General features: G+C 35.9%; 1 protein-coding gene across 13 annotated transcripts in view; it reads right to left on the reverse strand.

Annotated features, from left to right (window-relative positions):
- The window catches only part of AGTPBP1 (ATP/GTP binding carboxypeptidase 1), a 66921-nt gene that overhangs the window by 20558 nt on the left and 27299 nt on the right, over nucleotides 1-19064 (reverse strand). For all 13 annotated transcript variants that reach the window (XR_001334936.3, XM_055698809.1, XM_055698811.1 and 10 more), the window contains 12 exons: nucleotides 18015-18131; nucleotides 16656-17365; nucleotides 13176-13259; nucleotides 12816-12902; nucleotides 12577-12725; nucleotides 10971-11058; nucleotides 10094-10238; nucleotides 7602-7755; nucleotides 6680-6860; nucleotides 5035-5164; nucleotides 4553-4684; nucleotides 2750-2926 (listed from right to left, as the gene is read on the reverse strand). Coding sequence is in view for 12 of the 13 variants with exons in the window: in XM_055698809.1 (XP_055554784.1) it covers nucleotides 2750-2926; nucleotides 4553-4684; nucleotides 5035-5164; nucleotides 6680-6860; nucleotides 7602-7755; nucleotides 10094-10238; nucleotides 10971-11058; nucleotides 12577-12725; nucleotides 12816-12902; nucleotides 13176-13259; nucleotides 16656-17365; nucleotides 18015-18131 (2154 nt within the window). In the remaining variant the exon portion in view is untranslated. The remainder of the gene's footprint in view (nucleotides 1-2749; nucleotides 2927-4552; nucleotides 4685-5034; nucleotides 5165-6679; nucleotides 6861-7601; nucleotides 7756-10093; nucleotides 10239-10970; nucleotides 11059-12576; nucleotides 12726-12815; nucleotides 12903-13175; nucleotides 13260-16655; nucleotides 17366-18014; nucleotides 18132-19064) is intronic.

Genomic DNA, 19064 nt, shown 5'->3' on the forward strand with positions numbered 1-19064 from the left:
TTTATACAACTGTCTTTCTGCTAGACAGTAACATTTTAGATGGTTGGTTGAAGTCTTCTTTACTAAGCATGTCACAAAAATACCTTCACATGAACACAGAGTTTCAGTGATGAACTTTGTTACCTGAAAGCAAAGGTGCAAAACAAAAGCACAATGGACTGACCTTAAGTTGAGAAGAATATTACTGTAACATGTACTTAATAAATTGAAAACAGCCATACTAAGATTTGGAGAAGTCAGTTGGACAGTAGAACATCATCTTGTTCTTCTGCTTTCTTATTCAGCAGAGGCTACAAAGATGCGATCATTTTTCAGAACTCAAAATCTAGAGACGGAAGAATCATGGTAACTGACAAAGTTCATTGACTGAATCTTCATCTCCTAAAGTCTTCTCTTTATGTGCATCATTAAATTGACAGATAACAAAATCTTCTTTATTAACTTTAAAAAAAAAAAAAAGTAGTAATACTCCCAAACATATTAATCTCCAATCATGAAAGGGAGTGATTTCAGTTTTCAGGTGGTTTGAATTATTGAAGAAATTGTGCTTTTGTTTGGCATCTTAATTATGCTCCAGAGTAGATCTTTCACCTGATGGCTTTTCGGTATCTTGAATTGCAGATGGCTGAGCAGTATTTGCAGCACTAATTCTCAACACGCTAGGAAGACTCACTCATGCAGGTAGTTAAAACGAGATTGCTTCCAGAGATAACTCTGTCACTAGGGATCCTAAATTCAGGTAAGAATTACTAATCTCAGTTCTGGCTAGAAATAGTCTAGCAGAACCAAAAATTGAAGTTCTGGTATTATCCAGCTTTGGCAAAGACCGAGCACTTCTTCCACAAAGAACAGAACTGTTGAGTAATGCTCTTTGTGCTTTAAAACAAAATTCAGCGATGATGCCAAACAAGAAGACTGGAAAAGTGCTTCAGACCACAGTACACAGTCCAGTTCCTCAGATCTGAACTGTCATGTCCATTGGGATCGGAATAGGAAGGGAGGAAACTTCTACAGTTTAACTCCTCTCTGTGGATTGTATTTTGAAATAATATATTATGAAATATGTCATCTAACTCATACCGCAAGTTTATTCACAGAGTTGCTGGTCCCACGCCCTCCAGACACAAAAAAAAAAAAAAAAAAAAAAAAAAAAAAAAAAAAAAAGCCTAAGCCTTTTCATCTCTTTGACCTTTTCATTGGAGAGATGTTGCTCTTTGTCTAGTCATCTTAGACTTTTAGATACCCTTTCTTAGGAAGTCTAAGCATTACTGTTTTGAAGAAAAAATGAAGAATCTTCCTGTACATTCAGAGGATGCTTAAGACCTCACAAATTGTTTTATTCCAAATAAAATGAATGACAAAACAATTTGATCTCATTAGCTAGTTTATATTACACAGAAGAATGTTCTTATCTTTTTGAATAAGAACCTTTCCACAGAATTTAGACTTTTTTTTCCTCCCTCACTGAAGAAGGGCTTTGCAGGTTAAGCATCTTGCAAGTTTATCCACAAAGTATCTTCAATTCACCTTTCTTAAGAACTTTCTGCAGCAACACTGCTAAAGCCATCAAGGTTCATGTATAAGAATATCCTAGAAGCTTCAAAATAAGCAAGCTGGATGAGGTTTTTTTTAAAGCTCCATAATGACGTAATCTGAGAAATAATGGAATATTCTGACAATAGTGGGAATGCTTCTGTTAACTGACAAAATTAACTTAGTCATTTAGTAGTTACAGACCTCCTCAAATTCCTGCCAAAATATGTTTTTCTTCTAAGGAGATAAGCACTGGTGTTGGAGCATATATTAATATATTAAATATACCATGTTTCAATTTTTTGTTTTGTTCCTGCTCTGTCCTCCCTCCTCTTTTTGTCAAGAGCACCTTTTTAAAGTTTGTGGTTATTTTCTTGATTAGCATTCCTTAATTCTGTTTTCAAGCAGAGGAAACTGTCACTTCTTCCATGAACGTTCATTCCAAAAACTTGCTTCAATTTGTAGCTAAATTTAACCCAGTAACAAAGGCTTAAGATTAGATATTAGGGCAGTGGTTCTCCTGGTTTTCTGCCTAAGAAAATTTCCTCTTAAGTAAGTTTTCTACTAGTGAGAAACCACAAACAGGGTCATGTTTTGTTTTCAAATATCCAGCCCTGTTAATGCTTTTGAATGAGACAAACTGAAAATAATTTTTAAGTCACAAAGTCAAACAACTATGATGAGTTCAGAGACGTGTAATTTGCAGTTCTGGTAGCCTGATATTAAAGCATTTTGATTTATAAGCCTGTTTCTGCAGCTACACAAGAAAATTCTGTAAGGGACACTACTAAATGTCTGCTGAAGAACCATGAACTGCCATGATAGTCTGAAGTTGCCATGTGAAAAGGAATCTTTTATTCTAGTATTGGGGTTTATTACTACCCAATTTTAATCTACTGGAAAGAACAGTTATGATTTTTTTAGTTACATGCATACATATAGTGTTACAAGCAGTATTTAATATTAATCTTGTTAAAACAGCCAATAAGCACAACATACTATATGGGTGTGAGAAGGGGGGGGTGTAAAGTGACAGATGAAGACTTATGTAACCTGTAATATTGTAAATTATGTCATTCCACTCTAATATTTGCGTACACAGATCTTAGAAGAATTTTAGGTGTTTAAAGCAAGCAAGCAGGGTTATAGAACCCGATACTGACGCAAATGAGAGAAATTACCAAGCAAGAACAGTTTAACTGATATATTTTCTTACCTTATATTTGCCCTGGTCACATCCACATAACGTGCTTTCCATTGTGTAGCTCCTTTGTACTCCTATCTCTCTCCACACAACAACTCGCGCGGTTGATTCCTTGGACTTTTCTACTACAAAGCTGCAGCTGCCCATGCAGAATGCTGGGGCAGTTTGACTCAGAATCTTGGGAAGTGCCTGCAGGACAGAATTTGGAAAAATACAGTGATTCTTTTATTTCATTTATGGAACTGGGGGGAGGAGAATATGCAATCACAAGCAAATTTTGCTGCAATTTGAATTAAAAGAGAAAAAATGAAAACATTCCTCCACCTTGAGTTTTCAAAACCCCATGTTTTCAAGTGACAACAGGCCTGCAATTTCCCCCTTATTAAAGTCCTCTTCTTTAGATTCAATCACTAAAATTAAGTGTTAATCATGTTGGTAACATTAGGATACAGAATTCTTCAGGTGATCACCATGTCCTCCTAATTCACCGAAGTAACTTTGCTCAAGTTAAATGTAATACATACCTCATACAATTAATTTAATTCAATTTCTTACTTAGGACTGCAAATTGGATTGTTGAAACAGTCTTAACACATGCAGTATTTTATTAATACATAAAGTTCATTCATGTTCTGCAAAGCACTAAATACATATTGATTCATGTTCCTGAAGTTGGAAGTTCAATGTAAGTGTTTAAATGACAGCTTTGGAAACAGACAAGAAAACAGTTATGCAAATGTATGTATTTCACTAATGCTAAATGACTACCTTCTTTCCAGCTTTTATTTGTATCAGTTAAGCCAAAACACATGACCAATTTGAATTTACTGTGTCCATTGTAAATATACCATTATTAGTGTAAGCTTGCCCAAACATTCGGTCTGGCTTTTTGAAGCTAAAAGTTTTTGGTTTTTTCCTACAACTCTTATTGACTATTGTCTTTTATGCACTATAGTAGTGCACGCTGAAGTGGCAAAGCCCCGTATAAATGTGTTGAGCAGCAGATGTGAATGGAATCAGACTCAGCATCCAGGAAATCACACAAGAAAATGAAGGAGCCATAGAATTCTTTTTAAAAGTGATGGAGATTTGAGGGGGGGAAAAATCGGAAAGTATCTGTACTCATTTACATTCACGGATGCATAACAAGCATTTTAACGTGCATTCACACTCTTTTAAAGACTAAATATGCATCTCAAAAAAAATTACGGGGTTTGTAGGCATTAGGCTGGACAGATTCGCAGTTGCCACAAGGCGGCAGTGGAGTTACACAGAAGAAACAGGTAACGCGTTAAATCTTTCACAATTTTTGAAAGCTTAAGTCAATGTAGTGGATATTGTTTGTGCACGTTTGTTATGTATATGTATTAGGGGCACATGCCTTAAGTACTCCTCTTTATAAAAGGAACCTTGCCTATTTCCATACACAAAAATTAGTACTTCTCAGAGCAATTCAGTATTTTTATTTCCCTGTCTGCTAGAATATTATTTACCATGCTTAAATCACTTTTTTTTTTTTAATCCAGTAATTACAAATGCACAGAAGCATATCTGCCATGTTACTTATTACAATGGTAATGTTGAACACAAAAAAGCATGTATTGGTACAAAGACAAAAAAAAAAAAACCCAAAAAACCACTCTACTTTGGCTGTATTAGTGTATGTTTTAAACTCTCAGAACGAAAAAGAGACCGTTCTAATCAAGTCTGCTTATGCTATAAATTCACTGTGTGCACAGAATAATATTGGGAAGTTGTGTGAAATGTATATTCCAAATTCATGCCAACTGAAAAAGGCATAAATGTCAAACTTACCCTGTAACCAGGGTCTTCCATCAGGTCACAAGAGGCACCATTAACATTTGTGTGCCACATTGTCTCTTTGATGCTGCAGCCATACATAAATACATTCTTTTTACGGGAGTGACCATGATAATCACAGTAGACCTACAATAAATCATTTGGCAAAACAAAGCCAAGACATATGGAAATAACATTTTATAAAAGTCATAGGAGAAGAAATAAAAGGTTTTATTTGCACTGTTGAAAGTTCCAAGGAACAGGAAACAACTCTTACACATTAAGACAAAAAATGTAGGATTCATTGAAGGAAGGTTTAACCTTCTACCCTAGCAAAGAAAAAAAGATTTAGATCTAAAGGTTTGCAGAAAACCTGTTCTCCAAGTTGAATTTAAGTGTGACACAGTTTAAAAAAACATATTAAAATGTTTGATTTACAGACTAGCTACATAGACAAGGTTAAAAAGATTCAGAATTACTCACACACACGTACTCACCAAAGGTAAACGTTTTATAGCAGCCAGATATTGCAGTAACCCTTTAGCATGGTATATAGTGGGATGCAGATCTGGATTTGGATTTTGCCACTGTCTATTTAAATCTTCTCCACTTAAAGAGCAACGGTGGCTATTGTGGGGGGGGTTGGGGGTGGGGGGGTGGAAAAACACATGATGTAGTCTGTATTATCATACTTTTAAATAAGCCTCCCCCACCCCCACCACCTCATGTTTTCCTTGTCACCAGTGCTTCTTTGGAAGGAGTCTGGTGAGAAACAAACTTCAGTTTTCCAACATGCCAAACAATAGAAGTATTTGGGGGTGGGGGGTGGGGGGGTTAAGTTACACTACAGAAAACCTAAAAATAAATTAGAAGTAGCTTCTTATACAAATTAAATGTAATCTTGCTTATTTGCTGTTAAAACTGAAGGCTTGCAATCCTATTCAAATGCTAGTTCAAGAATCAGGAATTTCAAATATATGGTATCTTTACAGTTTTGGTGTCTTGACTTCTGTAATATAAAGACTAATATCAGCCAGAAACCTAAGATTTGAAACATGAAGTTGCTAGAACACAAGTAGCTGTGAGAAAAACAAAAAAATTTAAAAAAAGGAATCACAACCAAAAAAACCACAAACCAAAAAACAGTAAAGATTAAAGATCATGTATTCAGTCAGCTATCAGCAAGAATTTCTAAACTTGCAGAAATTCATGAACACGAAGTCATCTTCAGTACATTTGTCTTTAGACCATGTCTGTTTGGGACACATTTCTTACTTGTCCCTGTATTAAAATTCCACTTGTATTCTGAATTATTTAATTCCAGCTGTTTTGTTATATACATGCTTTTAGGTATATAAAGACAGGATTCTACTAAAATCCATAACTGGTTAGGGTTTTATTATTTTTTTCACAAAACCTTTATCCATTACTAGGTAAGAAGGAACTGTAGATTCACCACACCAGAATTTCCATTTCATTTTAATTCCCTGTAAGCAAGTAAATATAGACTGCTAAATGCTTACTCATTGCAGTATCAAAAGGTTCTGAAATATCCCTTAAATTTATTAAGAAAAGTGGTAGTAAGTGAAAGAATTACTCTAGTAACTTTAATTAAATCAAGATACTCTCTTACCCTTTCTCTTGCATACCTGTTAACTATCCCCCTTTTAATAGCATTTGACAACAACCATTTCCATAACATCCTTCTAAAAACTATAATTAAAAAAAAAAATACATAAAAAGCTCTCTCAGATACAAGGACTGGTCTTGTTCATGAGAACCATGAAATTGTTTAGCTTTTTCCTAAAAGCAGCTGTGCTCTCATGTAACACTAACACCCATCCAAGACTAATTCAGAGAGACAATTAAAATGTCATGTCAAATCACACAGGAATGATTATCATCCATGAACAACTGAAAATACTTTTAATAAAACTGAGATTCATGGAACAATGCATCTGCCTTTAAAAAGGCCAAACAAAATTGAGAAGTCCTAGTAATTTTTAAGTGTTTCTTTTTTCCATGTTAAGTATTGCATTTCTGTGTTTCTGGGATTAGTTTAGATTTTAAGATTTTTGGTAAATAACAGATGCAAAGACTTAGTACTAAAGGTTACATATTTGTGAGTAAACTTATGCTTACTTTCCATTTATGACACCATCTGGATTGAGCATGGGAATAATTTTGAAAATATAAGATTCTCGTAAACATTGGGCACTTGGATTATTGCTCATTAGGTATTCCAGCGTTCCCTTCATAACCCAGCTTGCATTAGTCTCTCCAGGATGTACACGAGCAGATAGGAAAACATAAGGACGATTCCCTAAAAGAAGTATGCATAGAAGTTGCAAAATATAATTCAAGCTATGTAAACAGTTTGTTAATTGAAAAAAGAAGCAATAGCCAGCTTCACTTATTACAATGGAAAATACAGTATTTGGGAGTTGAGTATTAATAATAGAGCTTGCCAGAATATTGTTATAAGGACTGCCAATTACAGAACTCTCACAATGGAGCTTTAAATTCAATCAGACAATTATACAGTCACAACTAGTTTGAGCTGGCAATTATGATACAACAACTTGGATGGCTTTTTTTCCAATAGCCAAGAAAAGTACTGGGGTGGATGAACAAAGCAGGAATGCTGTCATAACTAAAGCTTACTTCAAATCACAGTAGCTCAGATATTAGCTTTATGGAAGATTTTCTGACAAGCAAATAACTTGAGCATTTGGAGAAAAAAGTTACTCAGAAGTCAGGTATTCTTTTCCAAGAACTGTAGTCTGCAAAACATAACATGCAGAAATACCTAGCAACTGATTTAAAATATATTAATATATTACTCCTATATCCAGGTATAGATATCCTTATCTGACTACCACAAATAAATACCATTAAATGCAAAACAAATCCTGAATATTGATGCTTCAATTACATGAGGTTCATTAACTGTGTTTTACATTGCTATTTTTACAATGCACAACAGTTTTAAATACAAATTTTATTTCATAAAGAGCTAGTTTTACATAATTTTCAGTTGATGAGAAAAGGAAGTCATACTTACTGAACTGACAGATATGTTCATAGTAATTGGACTCTGGCATGGCTGTAATAGTGACTACAGGACAACTGTTGCCAGCCAGGGTCTCACAGAGAACGTCTTGTCGAAAATATATCTGTTGAGGGTTGTGCATAGATTCCAGCTTCTGAAGATGCATCTTCATCCCCAAAATAATGGAAAAACACTTCAAATCTTTTGCAGTCATGTATCATAAGGGTATTCCACAGGTACTCTTTAAACTACCTTTCTTTTTGTTATTCTAAACAATGTTCCAAGTTTCCATCATAATTTTGACCATGAAATATCACTCTAGATCTCTGAGTGAATACTTCTCTTTATTATAGTCTGTCTTTCCACCCACTTCAACGAAGGTGAAGGTACAGAGGGCGCATTATTTTGTACCAGTTAATATTGTAAGAGTATGTGGAAGGTAAGAACCTCTGCTTCATTAAGGTTATCTGATTATGCACCCTTTCAGTGCAGAACCGGATAACAAGTAAAGAGAGAAGTAACAAACAGGAACAGAGAGAAAAAATCCTGGTAGACAAGACATAACAGAAAAAATAGCAAAGACCAGAGTCTCCATTCTCTAACTGATGGGCCATTAAGAATCTACATGCAAAGTTTTGGAGAGGGACACCTGAGGGACAAGAAGGAAGCAAGAGGAACAGGAGTATTTGTGGTATTCAAGGGGGGCCTGTGGGACTATACAAAACTCATGTACCTGATCCCTAGTCTGCCCTTAGCTATCTCTATTCCATGCATGCAAGTGCTATGTGGACTACCTGCAACTAACAAGACAAGTGTGAGTGGATTTGGGGTCAGCAACTGGAATGAGCAAGGGTCTCAGCATCAGTCACTATCGAGGCCATACCTCTTGGGAGCACCCCTGTGGGCACCACAGACTTTATGTCCAAAGTGCCAGCTACTGTTGGTATCAAAATGAGCAGACTTGGTGGAGCTGCAGGCAGTGTAGGCACCCTTCTGTGCATAGCAACAGCAACGGAAGTAAGAGGGCACTTCAGTGCCAGCTGCTGGAGCACATGAGGGTCTTGGTGTCCAACCATTGCAGCCAGAACAGTGTGTGTCCCAAAAACCATCTAGTGGGGTGATAAGGGTGAGCAAAGCAAGGAAAGATGTCTTGGTGCCAGTACCTAGGGGTATGAACATGTTACAAGCCCACGTGCCTGATACCAGCTGCTAGAAATGGTAGGGCAAGCATATGCATCTTCCCTGAAGCTAATATGCATGGCCAAGGGGTGCATGTGCAGTTTGCTAGCAAACTTCAAGGTGGACTACCCAGCGAGTATGATCACCCAGGTCAAAGCAGGGGTATCAGGTGGGCAGAGAGTCCATGCTGGCATCTGGGAGGAACCCAAAACTGCAGAGTGCCTGTGAGACAAGCATGTGAGTGCACACATCTGTTTGCTAGTGAGCAATCAGGCTGGACTAGCCTGCAAGTTGGAGGCCTGCACAGCAGGGAAGAGACTGGGATCCAGGCACGGGTATAATAAGGATGGGCCACGCCAGATGTCCACAAATGTGCATGTGCTTGTGATTCTAGAGAGTGTGTGTGTGTGTGTACTTTTACTAGTGAACTGCAGTTCTCAGCAACTGGAGAGGAGGTAAGGGACTTTCGTGTCTGTAGTTACCTTTCACGCAAGTCCCAGTAGTATTACACACAGGTGCTGCTGAAGGCAACACCTTGTCTGTGCCAGTCTGTGTTGCCAGCCATGCTGGGAGGAGGTGGGATGTGCAAGTGTGTGCAAGTCTCTCCTTCTCTGGGATACACACTGAGACTCACTAGTGGCTTAACTTTACAAGCAAACAGGAAAGCAGTGGCCATGTCCATCAGCCTGGGACAGAGACTTCCAGGGCCCTTCACTGGACAGGAGGAACCACCAGGCCCTCAAGCTGTTGGAGGCAGCAGCTGCTTCTAGCATCTCTTATCAGCTACTTCTTCCAAGAATAAGAATGGCTTAGTAAAAAGCTTCACACAAAGCAGTTACACACTGGCCACTGAATCCCCAAGTTCACCAACAGACATTCTAGCTAGCTGTTTTGCTTAGTACTAAAAGCTTCACAGCACTTCTTTAGCCAATTCATTATTTGAAAAAGGTCTCCAATTAAATATAGTATCTTGAATGGGTCAGTTCAAGAGGTTTGTGTAGAACAGCAGGATACAAGTCATTTGACTCAAAAACAAACACTTCATCCAATTTCCAATCTGTTTCCAGTCAATTATGAATTACGATACCCAGAAAATCCATTTAGCCTGCAAGTAAATATCAATTTTAATTTTCCAGGGACTGTTCTTTAGAACAACATACAGAGTTTTCCAGTCTAAACACTAATATTTTATGAAAATTCTCCATTTTAAGGAGTATTTTGAATTTTATAAAAAGAAATAAAAAGAATTCACTCATGAATGCTTGTATCTCATGTTGTCTAAAAACATAAATATTTATCTACATAATAGATCATAATCTTCTCACCTTTAAAGTTGAGTATGTATATGGATAATGGTAAGCAAAGTAGCAGACATCATCTTTATGTTGGAAAGTCACTGTGAACGTAATTGTGTAGTAAGATTTTCCTTTCTGACCTCCAGCAGCAATTGAACTTCTTGAAAAGTGATTCCTAAGAGTAAAGTGAAGGTAATAAAACACATTATAATAATTTTTTTTCGTATCATTGATTATTCCTGAACACACATTCTAAGAGCCAGATAGACTTTTAGTGGCTGTATTTCTCTTTTGCATACATCCACATTAAATACACTGGTTCCCACCATCTGCAAAGATATTATAGCAGTCATATACATTCATTCATACTGGGAAAAGGTGAGTAAACAAAAACAAGTAAGAAAACAAAACCAAAAAAAGCTCTGGAAAAAAGAAAAGAAATGGGAAGCAAACAACTGCCAGCGAGGAAGGGTAATGCATGGTTATGTTGTACCATCTCATCCTGTGTTCCAGGATTGCTCCACAGTGATTGCATCATAGAATACAGGAGCCTAATCAAAAGCACCATGTGATCAATATTACTGGAAATCACTATTAAGATTTCAAGTAAGCATGCATATAAACATTCCCTTAAAAGCTTCTCTGGAACTGTATGCAATTTCTGTCAAAATTATAAAAGATGAACAGCTTAAATATTAGCAGTGTGCTAACAAAATAAGATCCTGTATATTTTGATCACTTCTCTTACTCTTACTCTCCAAGAAGTAATTCAGGAAGAAAACTCTGTTCACAACAGAACTCCTATAACAGAATTATCAAACTCAGAAGCAAATATTTCTCCTCAAAAGTTGTACCTCATTCTAATCTTCACCGTAAGATTTGCTGTATATTTCATTGGTGTACTTACTTATAGTAACAAATATCTGTCCCGACACGAGTCCAACATGGTCGAGAATTCAATGCTTCTTGAACAGAATACATGAGGGGCTGCATGCCTTAAAGAAAAAAATGCATCTCACTTTAATGCTTAACATTAAACATCAAGGTCATAGCAGGAACGGACCACATCAACACTTAGATGGAAGTCTCCAAACTACCTACACTCATTTACTCACTATCACAGTGTATTTTCATGAATGCCTGGGTATTGTACACTCTTCTAACCAGCTGACAAAAAATTCTTCCCCCTCTCCTCTCATTATGTCCCTGTTTTCAGAAAATAACAAATTAAATAAAAAATAAAGAAATCAGACCTACAGAAGACCAAAATGAAATGCTCATGAAAGCTGTAGTTAGTGTGAATGTTAAACTACAAGAAGTCTTGGGTCCTACTTCACCCAACTCACCATTACAAAAAGGCTTCAAAGAGAATACAAAAAATTGGTAACTATCATCTATTCACCTGGATAGGTAACTGAGGTTTCAGGAAAATTGATTTTCTTTTTCAAACAGTAACTCTTTAAAGTTGGTATTTTTTTGAAAGTATACTTAAATTGAACATATAATATGATATTACAGTAGAAAATAATACATATTAATTGAACATTAGTTACTGGTTAGATAATTAGACAAAGACATTGACCAATTCAGGCAGCATACTTAAATAAACCCCAAAAGTAACTGTCGGGAAAGTATATGCAATATATGAATGAATATCTGAAGTAACCAATGAAGATTAGTAGATAAACTAAAAGCATCTTATTATTGGTCAAACTACCTGGTATTCTTGGTTTTATCCATGTGAATTGTACAATTATGAAAAAGAAGAGTACAATGCTACTCTGTCCCAAGAGTTTGTGGTTGGCAGGGAGAGGGGAGCTTCTCCTTCTTCTTAAAGGACAAATTTCAGAAAATCCCACAGGAAAAAAAAATAATCTCACCAAACAAATGATATTAAGCTAAATGACACACACCCCATCCCACCCCCAGAAAAGTGGAAGAAAGGCATATTCAGCAAGCCAGTACTTTTGGATGAGATACATGCAGCAGGCACCACTTGCTGGAGACCAAAAGGTGGCCTATGAAGTCCAGCATTTCAAAGGAGACTTACTTTTCCTTCTCAAATAATGTGTCTCTCTTCCCACCAGTATGACAAAACTGTTTGAGAATCTCTGCTTACTTTCACATCTGAAAATATACCTCTATTCAGAAAGCGATTAATGATGACAGCTATCATTCTTCTTGCACGTGTGTGGATCAACAGGGTTTGGTGTTGTCCTCCCAAAATGGTCGGAAGACAAATTTTAGCTGCAGCCACCAGTAAATTTCTTCTGCTTTGGCCTCACTTACAACAAAATGTCATTTTAAAAACTGAGAGCCAATGTTTTAAGACACTTCTTTTCTTATTAACTGAAACTTGTCAAAACATTTCTAGTAATAATATTAAAAAGGAATCTGATCTGATAACATGAATATAATACTGATCCCAGGACAGAGGGAATGAAACAGCTGAGCTGTCGAGTACAGATATTTTTCTATGTATTTCTTCTTAAAGGACAGGAAACGTATCTTACCATAGTTAAACTGACTGTTTGACTTTTCACAGTTGATGATGTTAAATCGGTAACCAATGCCAGTTTTCATTCCACTGACTTCAAAGTAAAACCATTGATGATAATGATTGCTATTTATATCCGAGTTCAAAATTAGATCATACTCGTTTCTAAAGATTAACAAAAACAAATCAATCTTTTTTTTTATGAAGCAGAAATAGAAGGCCTTAAGTGTGAAAAGAAGAGTTGAAATATCTCACTTTCTGATCTGAATAACTTTGCGCAGGTTTCCAGATTCAAATTTGGAATTAAACTTCAAAACATCTGCTTCTTCTGGTACTGAACAACTATGAGTAGAAAAAGAAAAGGGACTAAAATGAGTAAACAAACTTCACCAAAACAAATCCATTACATTTATTTTAGCCTTCACTTGCTAATTCAGAAATTATTTTGAACCTTCCTCTAAACACAGCCTGCGTAGCAGAAAACACCTCAGATGAAACTTCCGTTGAAGTCTGACATAATAGTACTGCTTTAAATATTACAAATCGTATCACAGACAAAGTAGAATAGGCTTAGGGTATTTGCTGAATATTGCTTTCAGAAGGGTGAAAACTTACCTCAAGTTATCAAGGTCATACACAACTCTGTCTATAATGTCATTTTGATGAATCAGTCTTTCAATATCTTGAGAGATTTTTGTCCTAAAATAAAAAGCAGAGTTTTCACTTAAATTGTTGCATACTGTTTCCAATTACAAAAGAGGAACGACCCCATACAACAATGAAAACTGACAAAGTTCACATGAAGACAGTGGGACAGATTTTTATAGAGCCCTCAGCCTCATCCTCACTTATGTGCACAAACTGTAAGTGTATGTAGGTTTAAATATCTGCATTGACAGCTGACCGAGTCTAGTATTTCTATATGAGGGAACTGAGTTTTCAAGCACACAACCCACAGGGGTTTATCTTTAGGAAAAAAATGCACTACTTCATACTTTATAGTAGAAGCAGGAATTACTCAAACATAATGCTTTAATCCAGGACAGCACTTGGTAAGTCATTAGGAACTTAACAGGAGTCCTACCATAGTTAAAATTAAAGGCTTTTAGAGAGTAGGTCATATAGTGAGCGTATTAGTGCATTAGCTTTCCATTTTGGAGCTCTAGATTCACTCATTGACTAGGTATCAAACAAGAATGAATTTGGTGATGCCAGCCAAATGTTAGGTGTATATTTATCCAGATCATAAAACCATTGCATAAATGGCAGTATCTAGGTCCTGGTTTGGAAAACTAAGAATGCATTGCAGTTCAAGAATGGAATCTAGTTGCACAGCTGTGTGAAAAAACTTGCACAGCACCTGCAGTAAGTAGAAAATGAGGCAGATTAACAACAAACATTACATGAACAGAGCTGTAAATTATACTCAGGTTGGAAATTCTCCATTTAATTAAAGTAAATATTGTTAACAAACAAGAAAAAGAAGGGAAGTGCACAATTCTAGCACCTCTTATTAAACTAAAACTAACTGGAAAAGAAAACAACTTACAAGTCCCATGTATTAACAAAATTGTAAAGAGGCTGACTCATCACAATCCATCTGATCAAGTTCAGCTCATGGCAGAACTACAGATTTTAGATCTTGCACAACTTCTCAGATCTCAGTACGCCTCAGCTCTAAGGGGTCATAATACTTCCTACCATCACAGCACTTTTGTTAAGACAAAATCCATTCATGAATGCCAGGCATTCAAATACCACAGTAATAACCAATGTAAAGAAAAGGAAGGAAGAAATCCTATTCAAGATGCACACAAAAAGGAAAAGTAGAAGTGGACATTTTCAGGTTCTGAAAAACTTAAAGAGAAAAGGGAAGCTATTTTGAGATAATTCAATGAAAAAATATAAACCCAACACTGCTGATGTGGAGCTCTGTGTTTATAGATTAGTCCTTCGTGGAGCCTGAACCACCTGATGATCACTTCTAAGTGTCACATGATTAAAAAACACTAAAGGGATTAGAAAATACTAGAGTACAGCAAAAAATAACCTAAAATCTTAAGAAATGGAAAAAAGTAGGAATTTAAACCCAAAGTTATCTGGTATTGAATTATATAATAATTTTCTTCCCTAAAAGGTAGAAGAATATAAAAAACTTCATTTATTTTGTAAATGTAAATGAAAAAGTAAAAGCACTCCACAGCACAAATACAAAAATATTGCATCTGCTAGCGTATTACAAGACTAAAATTCACACCCAAAATCCCCACATTGCATTTGTCTAATAAAAGTAAAAAGAACACCCCACCTCAGCCCCCAAAAATGTTTTCTTAAATTACATGGCTGAATTAAGGCACCCATCTGTTTTCTAAAGGAGAGTTGGCTGACAAGCTATAACTAGCTGCTTACATTAAGGAAAAAATAAATCCTACCAAATGTCAAAAGAGTTTGGTCAGTTTTGTAGAACACTTAAAAGTTTCTCCATGTCCCCTACCAAACCCATTTTTCCCACCTTCATATAAACAATAAGGTCCTAAAAAGAATAAGCCCTTTTTAAACAGATTCCCATATCAGAAATTTGTCACATTGCAGTAACAAGACTGAGTAATATGTAGAAAACCGAACTCTTAGAACAGTGCACCTTTAAAAGGTGATGCAGAATTTTTGAGTCGTTTAGCAGTATTATCTGATATTTCATTCTTGTTTCACACGAGACCTAAAAAAGTTACTTTCAACATAAAAAATACAATAAAAATAAAGCATTTTAAAGTAAAAAGAAAATATACTCTAGAATTACTTTCACAGTTTAGAAATCAGCTTTATGTATACCCACACAAGTAGGTCTGCTGGTTAAAAATCAGGGTTAATACAGTGCTCTATATTTAAGCAGAACGAGCATCGAAATGGCAAATTTCAATCTGACTTCACTCAATTTTACTTAGGAAAATCAGAACTATTAAGTACTACAAAAGCATACATGAAGATCTGCAAGATTTTCTGAAAATGTAGTTCTTAGGTGATTTTTGACACAAGAATATCTACCTTCTAAATCAGCTGAATTATCTAAAAAATAAGTTTACAGGGAAGATTAATTATTCACCTTCAACACCAAACTGTGTTTTCTAGTAACAGTTTATTCATTATGTCATTAATGTTTCAACACTTGGTCATTTCACTAGAAAGATCACTTTTTTACATGTGAAACTGCTAAAGGATTTTAATTGCATAACCTAAAGACACCTAATCTCTTTATAATTTTAATAACTAAATGTGAAGAATCTCAAGAAACTGATTAAAGTGTAAAGCTGGAAGCTTTCAATCTAGTAACTGGGCAAGGGGCAAGGTCTTGTACCTACTATTGCATGTTCTGTTAACATGCTCATTTACATTTATAGTAACTTACTATGCGTATGAGCCAGCTGCTCATACTGTCTCTGCAATTATTCTTGAGTCACATCACTCTTCATCATCATCTAATATCTCTCAATGAAGAAATAAATGGGCGTGTTGGTTTTCATTGGTTTATTTTTCATTCTGTGTTTATTGTGTGTCATTCTGCAGGACATAACACAAGCTGCATCCTCAGCATTCGTTGCCTCTAAATTCTGTTATACTGCAAACACTAAACCCTAACACTTCAGTGTACAAATTTCTTAATTTTTCCCACTACATTTTCCTGAAAAGTAGCTTTTTTTTAGCACAGCAAAGAGAAGAGCTGAAATAACTTTAAACTGTCCTATCTTTGCTAAGACCTGAAGGGAGCATTCAGGTAGTGGTTTTTTGTTTGTTGGGGTTTTTGTAAAGTTTTTTTGTTTGTTTTACAAACTGCAAAATTTAGATGGGAGGTGGTGGAAAGGAAGAAAGGGAGACTATAAATTCAACATATAATTTAGAAACTATATTACAGATTCAGATTGTGCTCTTCATTATGGCTCTGCATTGATCAGTGCCTATTCACCTACCTTCACACTGCTCTTCACTGAAAATAGTTTTAGATCTCAAAGTAAACATTGCTTATGTGTCTGTTAACCTTACCTTAAATGTTGTTTCTCAAGGGAATGAAAACAACAACAAAGAAGTAGTGTTGTAACTCACCTCTGTACTCCGTATGGCCTTTCCAGAACAGGCTCCTTAAATGGGGGTGGAATGTGGCCAAAATAATCTGGATAGGCGACTTCTGAATATTCAAGAATAGACTTCGTGGTTTTTACCATTTCAATATAAAGGTCACAGTCATGAACTGGTGATACATCAGAAACTTCAAGCACAACTTGCTCCCCTGATGAACTAGATCTGGAATCCTCCTCCTCAGAATCTACTCCAGTACAACAGAGTTTTCCCAGCTGGACAGATGATCCTTCAAAAAGGCTACTTCCACAGGGTGAAACATGTTCGCAAGGTTTACTACAAGCAAGTGAAGTAAGGCTAGTTTTGCTTTCCTTCTTTATTACACAACCTGTACCATAATACTGATCATTTTTTGCACTGTTCTGCAGACTGATTCTGTCCAAGCCTCTCACAATTTCTTGGCTTAGACACTGGCATGATGGAAACACATTTCTTTGATCATTTTGCTGATGTAAACTACTGTCTTTGATACTGTCTTTCTTTGGTAGTTCCAGAAAGACTGGCCTTCTATTGTATTCCTCTGTCAATAAAGGATTGCTTTCCTTCAAAGTAACTCCTTTCATTGACTGGTTTGCTTCAGCAGAGTGCTCCTCTCCTGCTGTGGGAACAACAATAGGTCCGCTCAGATTCACATCAGGTACAAAAGGCTTTGGTTCCTTGGAAACTAAGTCACATTCCTTAAAAAATAAGAGAAAAATAAAAATATTTATTTTTTAAAAAAGTAATCCATTCCTAATGTTCCATTTATATTAGAAAACTTTCTATTTCATTGTTCCTGATACGTTTTGCAATACTGCAAAACGAGTTTAATTGAAGACAAGTTATTATGTTTTAAACTTAAATAAGCATAGCAATGAAGTTTCAGCTTTTACAAGAAGGTAGTGTCAAAGCAATAAACAAGTAGTTCATGAGTAACAAATTATCAAGTCAACATGATTCTCCAGATATTTTAACCATCTACTTTAAAAAAAGTGCACAGCATTTAAGGAAATATGTAATATAAAGGAATCTTTGTCAGAAATTTTATGTCCTTTCTTACTATTTTACTTTCTACTGTGCAATAATCAGACACCAGAAAACAGTTTTCCTTTTTATCTACCCACAATCTTCTGTGAGTCAGGTTAAAGTAACCCATCTGGATATATTTATTTAACTAACCATAACATTTAAATAAATAACTCACTCTAAGCACTCTCATACATAACTGTAGAACTGCAGACTCTCATATTCTGGCTAGAAGAACCATCCACCCAGAAAAGAATGTCAAAGTGTATTCCAAAGTCAGCCTGTCATGACAAAGAACGCCCTAGCTGTCATATACTTTACCTGAAAGTTTTCTGAAAGTTCTGGGAAAAATTGCTCATACATTTTCAGTTCTTCTATGGGTCTTCCCAATTCCTGTCTAGGTTTCAATTTATTAATATCAGTCTCAATATCATCATTCTGAAAAAACACCAGGAAAAGTTAATCAATCTTGCATCCAGAATTAATGAACTTCTAAAACAGTTACATTCACCTTTTACTTCTGACACAGCCATGCTTTAAAAGCTGAATATCACTAATTCAAAATTAGCTTAAGTGCACCTTTCATCATGAAAGTTTAAGCAGCAGTTTTATTAGTATGCCAAAGCCTACGGTTCAACAGAAAGATCACAAACATCTCAATTTTCTTGCTGTCATCCATGTGTATTATGCAGAGACATCAGACCATACTTTACATGAGATCTGTGCACTGCACTATTGCAACTAGAAATGTGCAAGACTTCATCTGACTGCAGTGATAAAGGAATAACCACTTCTATGGAAGATACTCACTTCCTCAGGGCTCATGAGAGCCTTGAATAAAATGTGTCATTCTAGTCCATGGACAGACAAATCAAATACCTCCTAAACGTATGTAACATAAAAACAGAGAATAAGGCAGTTCTGACCAAATGATGTCTTTTCATGTCCTGACTGGCTGCTGGAGAGCAGAACAAAATCTTCCAAAAATGATACAACAGTGAAAGGTCTGACTTCTTACCTCTACAGCTGGCTCAACTTCAAAGTTACCTTACTGAAACACTGACCTACTCAATCCCTGTCCAGAATGTTGGAAAAAGTTAAGAGCAGCTCCTGCATACTGAGCAGCTTAGGTGGGAAGAGCAGGTTGAGGGAAACACAAGTTGGGAACAGAACACTGCTAACAGAGTTTGAAGTACTGTTCTACCATACTCCAAAAATATCAAGTGTGAAGCAAACATTTTTTAAATGTTTTAAATTAAAAAAAAAAAATAAATCTTGAAGTAATCTGAACAACAAAGGTTAATATTTTCAACCAGCACCCACCTTTCATAAGTTTCATGAGCTGTTTTGATTTTAGAAATTGCACTGAAA

The sequence above is a fragment of the Falco cherrug genome, chromosome Z (assembly GCF_023634085.1).
Source record: "Falco cherrug isolate bFalChe1 chromosome Z, bFalChe1.pri, whole genome shotgun sequence".
NCBI lineage: Eukaryota > Metazoa > Chordata > Aves > Falconiformes > Falconidae > Falco > Falco cherrug.